The sequence below is a fragment of the Panicum hallii genome, chromosome 1 (genome assembly GCF_002211085.1).
Source record: "Panicum hallii strain FIL2 chromosome 1, PHallii_v3.1, whole genome shotgun sequence".
Lineage (NCBI taxonomy): Eukaryota > Viridiplantae > Streptophyta > Magnoliopsida > Poales > Poaceae > Panicum > Panicum hallii.
In genome coordinates, this window is record NC_038042.1 from 10,372,532 (window position 1) to 10,382,490 (window position 9,959).

Sequence of the window (9,959 nt, forward strand, 5' to 3'; positions counted from 1 at the left end):
TAATCTTGAATTAATGAACAAGCTACAACATTTTAAAAAGTTATGATTTAATGGCGATAAATTTTTATACTAAAATCTATACTTTCGACTTACAACTTTGCAATTGGCGCAAAAAACATATTTCCAATTATTCGTGTCCAAAGACCAATGTTGGTTAACCAAAGATAAAATGATGGCACAGATAATGTGCTAATCTAAAATTTGCATTTTAATAGTTCAGAGACTAGCTTGTACATCCCAGCAAGTTTTGAAGGACTAATGGTGCTTCCATTCTTTTTTTATGATTACTAAATGGTATTCAAAACACTATTTTCATTTCCCTAAATTTTCAAAACACTATTTTCATTTCCCTGAATTTTCAAAACACAGAATATGATATTCACTGAATATGGAGTATATATCACTATACTACATATAAATATATAGTAGACTTGGTTGAGCCACTGGCTTCGTGGGCCAGCCGTGTCAGTGGCCTCACTCATTCCTGAAGAAGGAAAAATCGAACGAAATTACTCACGGCTATAGATGGCCAACGGGCCGGCCCGGCACGGCACGGCCCAGGCCCGGCCGGGTTCGGGCCTTTTTTTCTCAGCCCGGCACGGCCCGATTAGGACCTCGGGCCGTGCCGTGCCGGCCCATGGGCGAGGGTCTCGGCCCAAGGCACGGCACGCCACCGGTATAACCGTGCCGGGCCAGCCCGTTTGGCCCGTCTAGCCCGTCAGCCCAATAGCCCGTGAGCCCTTATTTCAGCCCGTAAATTAGAACTTCAGTAATTTCACATCAATATTACAGTTAAGTTTCATTTTCAGAACATTCAATGATTCAAAATATAATCAAATTTCAAACAGTATAATCAAACTTCACACATTCTCAATAGAAAGAACAGAATAAAGTCTCAAAATACTGAAAGTTCAATGCCTTTGTGAGGTTATGAGTTGTACAAGCGTTTTGCTGCCTCGTTAAAAACCTTTCTAAGTAAAAACTCATATCAACTACATGAGAAAACCCTAGAAAGGAAAAGAGTACAGCAACAACTCATTCCCACTTAGGCATTCTTCAATCCTCATCTAGGTACAGATTTTCGAAGGCATTCTCCACTTCATAGTCCACCAAATTGTGTTGCGCCCTAGCTGCTCCAAGCTCCCAATCCTTCAAGCAAGACAAAATCTCGACCATATCACTTGTCAAACGTCGCCGCCGCTCCTCAATGACCCTGCCAGCAAGACTAAATGTAGATTCGGAACTAATGGTAGAAACAGGAACAGTCATAACATCTTTAACAAGGATAGAAAGTACCGGGTATATACGCTTGTGAATTTGCCACCAATTAAGAATGTTGAATTCATCATCATATTGGTGAACCGTCTCACTTTCAAGGTACATTACCAACTCAGAACCTTGAGATTCAAACGCTGTGGAGGTTGATGGCTCAATGACTTCAGAACCATCACCATACATCATTTCAAACAATAGTCTCTTCTTTCCAGTAACACTTGATGCTTGTTGGCTTTGTCGCTGTAAACGAACTGCACCAAACTTTGTTTCATACTTGCAAAAAATTCTAGTTAACTCAGCACGCACATTATCATAGTAATTGGAATAATCAACATCAGTAAATTGACTAAGAAGGTTTAAAACTTTATTAAAACCTCTCATCTTGTATCTAGGATCCAATATAAAGGCAATTGAGTACAGCAAGGGTATTTTTTTCCAGTACTTAAAAAACTTTTGTTTCATAGGAATCACTGCATGACCAATCAAATCATCATTCTCATAAGTTTTCAAATGCTTAGCAATACTACCAATATGATGTAGCATAAGAGGTGCAGTGGGATAATAAACTCCAGATAATTCAACAGTAGAATCATAGAACAACTCAAGGAATAGTAAAATTTTTTCAGCAACATACCAGTGATCGTCTGTTAGTAAGGTCTGACCTGTAACCTGCTTGTAGTGAGTATCAATAAACACAGAAAAAGTACTTCTGTATGGGATAAGATGCTTAAGCATGAGAAAGGTAGAATTCCATCTAATGTCCATATCTAAACCAAACTTTCTAGGGCGTACCCCCATGGCAATACAATAGGATTTGTATGCAGCAATGCGTTGGTTAGATGAGTTGACAAATGAAATTGCAGTTCTAAATGCATCAATATAAGGCTTAAAACGCTTTAAAGCAGACTTAACTATCAGATTTATGATATGGCATGCACATCTTTGATGCAAGAATAAAGAACCAATATATCCAGAAAATTTTGGAGTCAAAGAATCCATAGCAGAAGTATTGGCAGAAGCATTATCAAGTGTAAAAGAAAAGATTTTATCATTTAAACCCCACTCATCAATCACTACACTAATACGCTCAGCAATATTGACACCAGAATGCGAAACATCAATCAATTTCAAACCTATCAACCTTTTTTCTGGCTCCCAATCAGAATTGATATAATGAGCAACTACACTAAGGTAATCCTCCTTAGCATTACCATTCCATATATCAGAAGTTATAGCAATAGAAGAACAGGACTTAAAGCATTCCATAAGCACAGTACGACTCTGATTGAAAAGCTTAACAAAGTCTCTAGTACTGGTTTGCCTAGAAACAGATACATATCTAGGATTATGAGCAGTTTGAATAAAGTGAACAAAAGCATCATATGCACCAATACCAAGTGGAAGATCTAATCTAGCAATTAAACGACATAGTTCCATACGAGCAACATCAGCATTATATTCCCAATTACGAACAGAGCCATCAGAATTGAATTGAAGTACTGATTGAGATTGAGTCTTAGCAGTACGAGCAGCCTTAGAAATACAAGCCTTTTGATGCCGTAACAAGTGACCAGTGCCACCACCAGATGTAGCAGTCAAGACTTTCTTACAGAAATTACACTTAGCAGCATACCTGAGTCGCTTACCATCCACCATCTTGTACAGCTGCTCGAAGTCGTTCCAACAAACAGAGGTGCAAGCCCTAGTCCTTTGGCTCTGACTCTGAGCAGGTGCGCTCGCTGCTGTGCTTGGTGTTCCTGCTGCAGCATCCCCTGTTGCATTTGCATCATCCCCTTGAGCTTGAGTCGCAGAGCCACCCACATCAGAGCCGAACAAGGCATCACGTCCATCGGCATCTCCACCACAAGCGTCGTCGAGATCTATAGAGATCGGGTCAAGAGACTCTGCATTCTCACCCGTCATCGAACCCTCTCCAGCAGACCGACGGGACGACCGCGGCGGTGGCCGGAACCCATTTCCATTGGGAGGCCGGGGTGTCTCCATGGGCTAAGCCTGCGAGGCCGCGACCAGCGCGACCAGAGACAGAGAGGGAGGGAGGCAGGGGGAGCGGGAGCCGGGAGCACGACCAGAGACAGAGAGGGAGGGAGGCAGGGGGAGCGGGAGCCGGGAGCGCAGGCCAGAGACAGAGAGGGAGGGAGGCCGGGGGCCGCAGGCCGCTGGGCACGGGGGAGGGGGCGCCGCCCGCCGGGGGCAGCAGGCCGCCGGGCGCGGGGGAGGGGGCCGCCGCCCGCCGGGGGCCGCAGGCCGCCGGGCGCGGGGGAGGGCTCGCCGCCCGCCGGGGGCAGCAGGCCGCCGGGCGCGGGGGATGGGGCCGCCGCCCGCCGGGGGGAGCAGGCCGCAGGGCGCGGCGGCGCGGGGGAGGGGGCCGCCGCCCGCCGGGCGGAGAAGGCCGCAGGGCGCGGCCGCGCGGGGGAGGGGGCCGCCGGGCGGAGCAGGCCGCAGGGCGCGGGGGAGGGGGCCGCCGGGGGGGGGGGGGAGCCGGCGCCGGGGAGGAAGCGCAGGGAGGCCGGAGGCGGAGAGGAAGCGCGAGCGCGGAGAGGAGAGCCAGCCCAGCCGCCACGAGAGGGAGAGGGACTGAGGGTCTGAGGGAGGGAGGACGGGTTAGGGTTAGGGTTAGGTCGGGAGACGGGGATTCGGGTATATATATACGGGCTCTATACGGGCCGTTTTTTTTCGGGCCGTGCCATTATTCGGACCGTGCTGCCCACGGACTTCAGCGGGCCGCTAGTTACACGGGCCGTGCCGTGCCGCCCATCGTGCTCAGCTGCCGGCCCAAGAACGGCCCAATGACCGGGCCCGTGCCAGCCCGGGCCCGTTTACAGTCGGGCCGTGCCGTGCCTGGACCGGGCCAAAATCGTCGTGCTTCGTGCCAGCCCGTATAGCCCGGCCCAAATGTACATCTATACTCACGGCCAACCCGCGACCGCGAGGTTCCCCTCGGAGATGGCGGCGCCGGCGGCGGACGAGGCCTGGTGCCGGGAGACGGTGCCGCGGGTGATGGAGCTGGTGAGCCCGCGCCTTCCGCAGCGGGACGTCTGCGCGCTTCTCGCCGTCAGCCCCTGGTGCTACCGCGCGCTCGTCGCCAACCCCAGGCTCTGGGAGGTGCGCATCCCCTAACTGTTACCCACCCACCGATTCATCTCCCGTAGCCAGTTTCAGCTCGGGTGTGGATGAGAATCATCGCTATGAATTTCTAAGACCTGGCTCCCCTTGCTGCGGACGGTAGTGAATGAGATTAAACCGGCAATGTTGCGCGCTTTGTCACTGCCTGCGGTAGTATTTGTCTGAATGCTGTATGATATGAGCGTAGTTGCTTCCGTTTTCTGCAGGCAACTGTGCTTGCTAGTGTTTTCCTTTGATGCTGCGCGCATGAGTTAGCGATTTTCGGCTCTAATTTGGGGGGCTAATTACTTTAACAGCAGGAACTGCTGTTATTATGCTTTGATTCAGCAGTCAGTGAGACCTACTCATGATTTGGTTGGCATATTGGATCAATTCAACCTATGGAACCGATACTGACCCCTAATCAGGTTCGGTACATTGTGATAGCATGTAGCTGCTCGTTCAATGCTTATTGTTTGTCATTTAACTGCCTTGATGCATTACTATTACCACTCTTAACTTATTGTAATGTCTCCTGCCTATTTCGTGCTCTGTATGCGTCTGCCTATTTAGCTTAATGCTCGTCCTTCTCAACTAATATTGATTTTTGGAGTATACTAACAATATATTCTTCCCTGTTAAATGAAGGTATTTGATCTGCGTGAGATGAAGAATGCTGGCGACCGACTTATTACAGCACTTCCCCTGGTAATCATAATTCTACTCTTTTTTTTTGTCTTTTTCACAATACTTTGTGCTATTTTGCTGCTAATACCATGTATATTTTTTTGGGCCAGAAGTCTGCCACTGACTACACACGTTGTGCTTTCATGTTTTGGTCCTGTTTGAGTACCTTCTGATGAAACTCTGTCCTATTCTTATTTAGGCAAGGTATCGTCATCTGAAAATACTGAACCTTGAATTTGCGCAAGATATTGAGGACCGGCATTTTGTTCATCTAAAAGAAATGGCAAGATTTTCTCCCATTTTATACTTTTTAAGTAAATTTTAGATATAATGCTGCAACTCTAATTTTTCATTATCCAATGACTTACAGAGTGGTATTTCACTGAAAAATTTAGAATTCCTGAACCTGAATGCATGTCAGAAAATCTCTGACAAAGGAATAGAAGCTGTTACCAGTCTTTGTCCTAATCTTCAGGCTCTTTGTATCTACTGGATTGTGGGGTATGTCTCTTACTGACTGTTTGTTTTGCTGAATATGACTTGTGTTTCTAATTGTTGGACATGTTAATGCCTTAGACTGAAGGACTCAAGCATTGGGCACATTACAAAGAACTGCAGGCAGATAGTGGACCTCAACTTGAGTGGTTGTAAGGTAATCGCGTGCTCTTTTCACTTTATAGCAGTTTGTTCTTCCGCTGTTATTTTCTTGAATAATGAATTGTTTTGATCTATAAAATCATCTTTTGCAATGTCTATATCCAAAGAACTGTGTATATGATAATTTTCTTCTCTTGTTTAAACCTTAGTACTATGACTGTTTAATCCGAGGCATGTACATGATACATATGTAGCTTATTTCATTGTTTATCTTTCAAAGTATGTAATAGAAATTTTGATTTACTTAGTTCAGGAGGATGCGCAAATTATTTCCATGTTTTGTGTTGGTTTATTGTTTGGAACTAGACAATCTTTCTTGAACACTGCTGAAAAAAGAATCATGGTACAGAGAAAGAAAAATATAATTTGTTATACAATACGGGCTTGCATGAGTTATTAACTAGTTGCGGCTAAGAATAATATTATTACATTGAGGTTCTTTTTCATTAGAGCAGAACGTGGTTATAATGAAACATTAACTATAGACTATAACTTACATGTCAATCTCCTATTTGCAACCGCACATATTGCTCTTTCATATGTTTGCTATGATAGAACAAAGGGAAGAAGTCTACATAACCCCCGGATTACTTCACCCTCCAAACTAAAAAAACAGATATTTAACCCCTCCAACTTCGCAAAACCGTTTACTTAACCCTCTATCTGGTGTTGCATAGTGGTTTTAGCCACGTGGCATGCTGAGCTGGACAGATACACTGAGTGGACCTGTTGACATGTGGGCCTCACATGCAAGTGGGTAATTCTTCTCTCCTCTCTTCTTCTTCCTCTCCCCTTCCTCCCTGACCACCTCACTTGGCCCCGCTGCCGCGACAAGGGCGGCCATCTCCTATCCTCAGCGACACTGCAATGGGACAGGTCGACAGCCTTCAGCCTCGGGAACGCCGCCACCAGCGCCTCCAACCCGCGCCACACGACCTTGCTTGCCCACGTCGGCGCACCCGCCACACGCCCAGCTCGCCGCCCTTGCCGCCGCCGCCGCGGGGCAACAGCACGATAGTGAGGGAGGTGCACATGGAGAGGTCGAGCACGGCGAGGGCCAGGAAGGTGCGCAGGACCCTCTACCCCCTTATTCTCCCCCTCCCCTCTCCCCATGGCCGCTCACCTGACCTCGCCCCCACGGCCGACCCCACGTTGCGCGCCCGCCTTGGTGCCGCCGCCGGCACTCTGCCCTGCGAGCTCACCTCGGTGCCGCCGCCGGTGCGTCGCCCCCCACTGCGGGCCTGCTCGGCCGCCCGTGGTGCTTTCCCACCTGTGCTGTCAGGCCGAGGTGAGCGGCCATGGGAGAAAGGGCAGGGGAGAAGAAGAAGAAGGGAAGGGATAAGACCTTCTCACTGACAAGTGGACCCCACGTTTCAGCCGGTCCAACTCAGCATGCCACGTGGCTAAAACCACTATGCAAAACCAGATAAGGGTTTTGCGAAGTTGAAGGGGTTAAATATCCGGTTTTTTAGTTTGGGGTTTGAAGTAGTCCGACCCCAATAGTTGGGGGGGGGGGTTATGTAGACTTCTTCCTAGAACAAAGAGTCATTATAAGCTTTTTTTTGGCGAATGCAGAATATCTCAGATAAAGGAATGCGGCTAATTGCTAATAGTTACCAGGGACTAAAGAAATTGAACATAACCAGGTATGGTCAAATTCCTGGAGTACATCCATCACAAAACGAGTAGATCTTAACATGTGCTGAGCAAGCCTTTACCTATCTTTTTGTTCACTCGAATTTTGTGTATTTAAATAGAAGCAGAATTTGACACCTAAAATGACCTGTGTGCTAAACTTTCTAGGTGCATTAAGTTGACAGATGATGGGCTTACAGAAGTGCTTCGGAAATGTTCTTCGCTTGAAAGCTTGAACCTTTATGCCCTTTCAAGGTGTTGAAGAAACCTAATATTATAGCAGATATATCTAGCAGCGAGTAGGGTATCTAACAACTTACCTCACATCATGCAGTTTTACTGACAAGGTTTATAAGGAAATAGGATTGTTAAGTAATCTTACATTTCTAGACCTATGTGGTGCTCAGGTAACTATTCTCGTATTTAGTTTGAACTATCAAGCCATTTTTTTGTTCATAATCTACTAATACGGAAATTCCAGAATCTATCTGACGATGGTCTTGTATGGATATCAAGATGCGCAGGTCTAACATATCTCAATTTGACCTGGTAATCAAGAGCAAACTTATCTCTTTTTTTCACCAGTCAAGTGAGATTCTGTTTACTGAACTCTGCAATCACTATCCAACAGGTGTGTACATGTTACTGACGCTGGTGTTGTAGCTATTGCGCAAGGGTGCCGGTCCATCGAACTGCTAAGGTAACATGGTAGTATTGTCCTAAAGATAGTGCATTTGTCAGGTCCTATTCTTACATGAACACTCTGTTTGGTATCTATACAGTTTGTTTGGAATAGTTGGGGTAACTGATGCCTGTCTGGACGTTTTATCAAAATCTTGCTCTCACAGCCTCACAACACTCGATGTAAATGGCTGCATCGGTATTAAGGTGACGACTTGAGATTTGAGAAGTCTCTGTGATTACACTTTTGCTTTAATAATTTCAGTGTAGTTCCACTTATCACAACCCTTGCTTCCATGATGCTATTTGATGATGATGTTTTTGTATTTGGTTTTGGGTTCTGAAGATTTTTTAATGCTGTCATTTCTGTACTTGGGTATGTTTGGCAGAGGAGGAGCCAGGGTGATCTCCTTAAGTTGTTCCCATTGCTGAGTTGCTTCAAAGTGCATAGCTAGCAGCTACTCCAGATTGTTGCCAGTTTGCTCCAATCGGCGTCAAACTGGTGAGTGAAAGGTCTTGCTCTCAAGAGAGGGCGAAGCAGCAAGGCAGTTTTTGGCATCAGCTCGTTACGCTCCTGTGTTGATTGGAGTGAGATGAGTGATTCCATTTGTACGGAATGTTTCTTAGAAGTTAGAACTCGCGACAATCCCAGTACATTTGTTATCTCTGTCCCTTTTGTATGGGTCCAGTCGTACCAACTTCGTGGTGCCATTTTGCTGCTGCCGCAGTTTGTATGGCTTTGTCAGTAATAGTCCAACTTGTGTTATGTAAGCGAACTATGGCCATGTGAATATGAAAGCATGAATATGGCATGGGAATAATGGGTTGATTAGGGAAGGTGATGTACATAGACATATATAGGAAAGGAGTTCTAGGGTTTAGGCTTGTTTTAGCAGGGCTCACACATAGAAATCATTGCCTAACACTAATCCTCCTATCAAATTCAAAGGGCACGCATGGCACTAGGGCCGGTGGCCAAGCCTAGCCGAGCTATACCTCTACGATGCCCCCGCAGTCTGATCGTCAATACCGCAGGATCTGAACTCCGTGAAAATAGAAGAAGGAAGATTTTTTTTTTGAAGATGTTAGCGTACTGTGAAGAGGTAGGAACATGTAGGGCATGAACAATACCAACGACAACCCCCTCTCAGACAAAGTCAAGATCAATCTTAATGTGCTCGGTTTGCTGATGCTGTACCGGGTTGGACATTTAGGGTGACTTTGGTTGGGGAGTGAAGTAGAACGGAGCCGTTCCATCCCATCCTACTTTTGCAGATGTTTGGTTGCTAGACTTGTGGAGTGGAGCGGCTCCCGACAGTGAATATTCCCGTTGGATGCCGAACGAGCCTGCTCCAAAAAGTCAGGTTGACGGAGCCGCTCCGCTCCGGACTCGCTCCTACCTCACTCTCCCGTCTCTGTGATTATTTTCTACTTCACTTGACTCCTCAACCAAACACAGGATGGAACCGCTCTGTTCCAGTTCACTCTGCAACCAAACAAAAAAAAATAGAGCCGTTCGTTCCAGTTTACCAAACACTTCCAGAGCGGCTCCCTTCCTAGAATCTGCGACAGAGCCGCTCCGTTCCACTTCGCTCCTCAACCAAACACTACCGTAGACAACACTGCTGTTGCCACAATAAACCAACGAAGCATGGTGAAGTGGTGTGTAAAGCCTCATGAGTAACTATAGCAGCCACTAGTCATTCGATTTCTTTGGTTTTTTAAGGTCGGGTTTTGGTCTTTTTTATTTCGGTTTCTAGAGAATGGGAACCGAAGTTTTACCCGAGAACCAAGAAACTGACGGTTTGGATACTCTCGGTTCCATTTCTTGGTTTTGACCGAACAAAACCGAGCAGGATGAGGCTGCCGCCGTCACCCCCGTGAGGGACGAGCATTCTCTA

At 46.6% G+C, this 9,959-nt stretch overlaps 1 protein-coding gene across 1 annotated transcript; it reads left to right on the forward strand.

Annotated features, from left to right (window-relative positions):
* Positions 1-455: 455 nt before the first annotated feature.
* On the forward strand, positions 456-8,890 carry LOC112878999 (F-box protein At3g58530). Its single transcript, XM_025943311.1, has 13 exons — positions 456-510; positions 4,200-4,398; positions 5,047-5,106; positions 5,285-5,368; positions 5,456-5,586; positions 5,662-5,737; positions 7,318-7,388; positions 7,546-7,632; positions 7,712-7,784; positions 7,859-7,926; positions 8,009-8,077; positions 8,160-8,265; positions 8,448-8,890. The coding sequence occupies exons 2-13, from the start codon at positions 4,240-4,242 to the stop codon at positions 8,511-8,513; spliced, it is 1,050 nt and encodes a 349-aa protein (XP_025799096.1). The 5' UTR covers positions 456-510; positions 4,200-4,239; the 3' UTR covers positions 8,514-8,890.
* Positions 8,891-9,959: the final 1,069 nt, after the last annotated feature.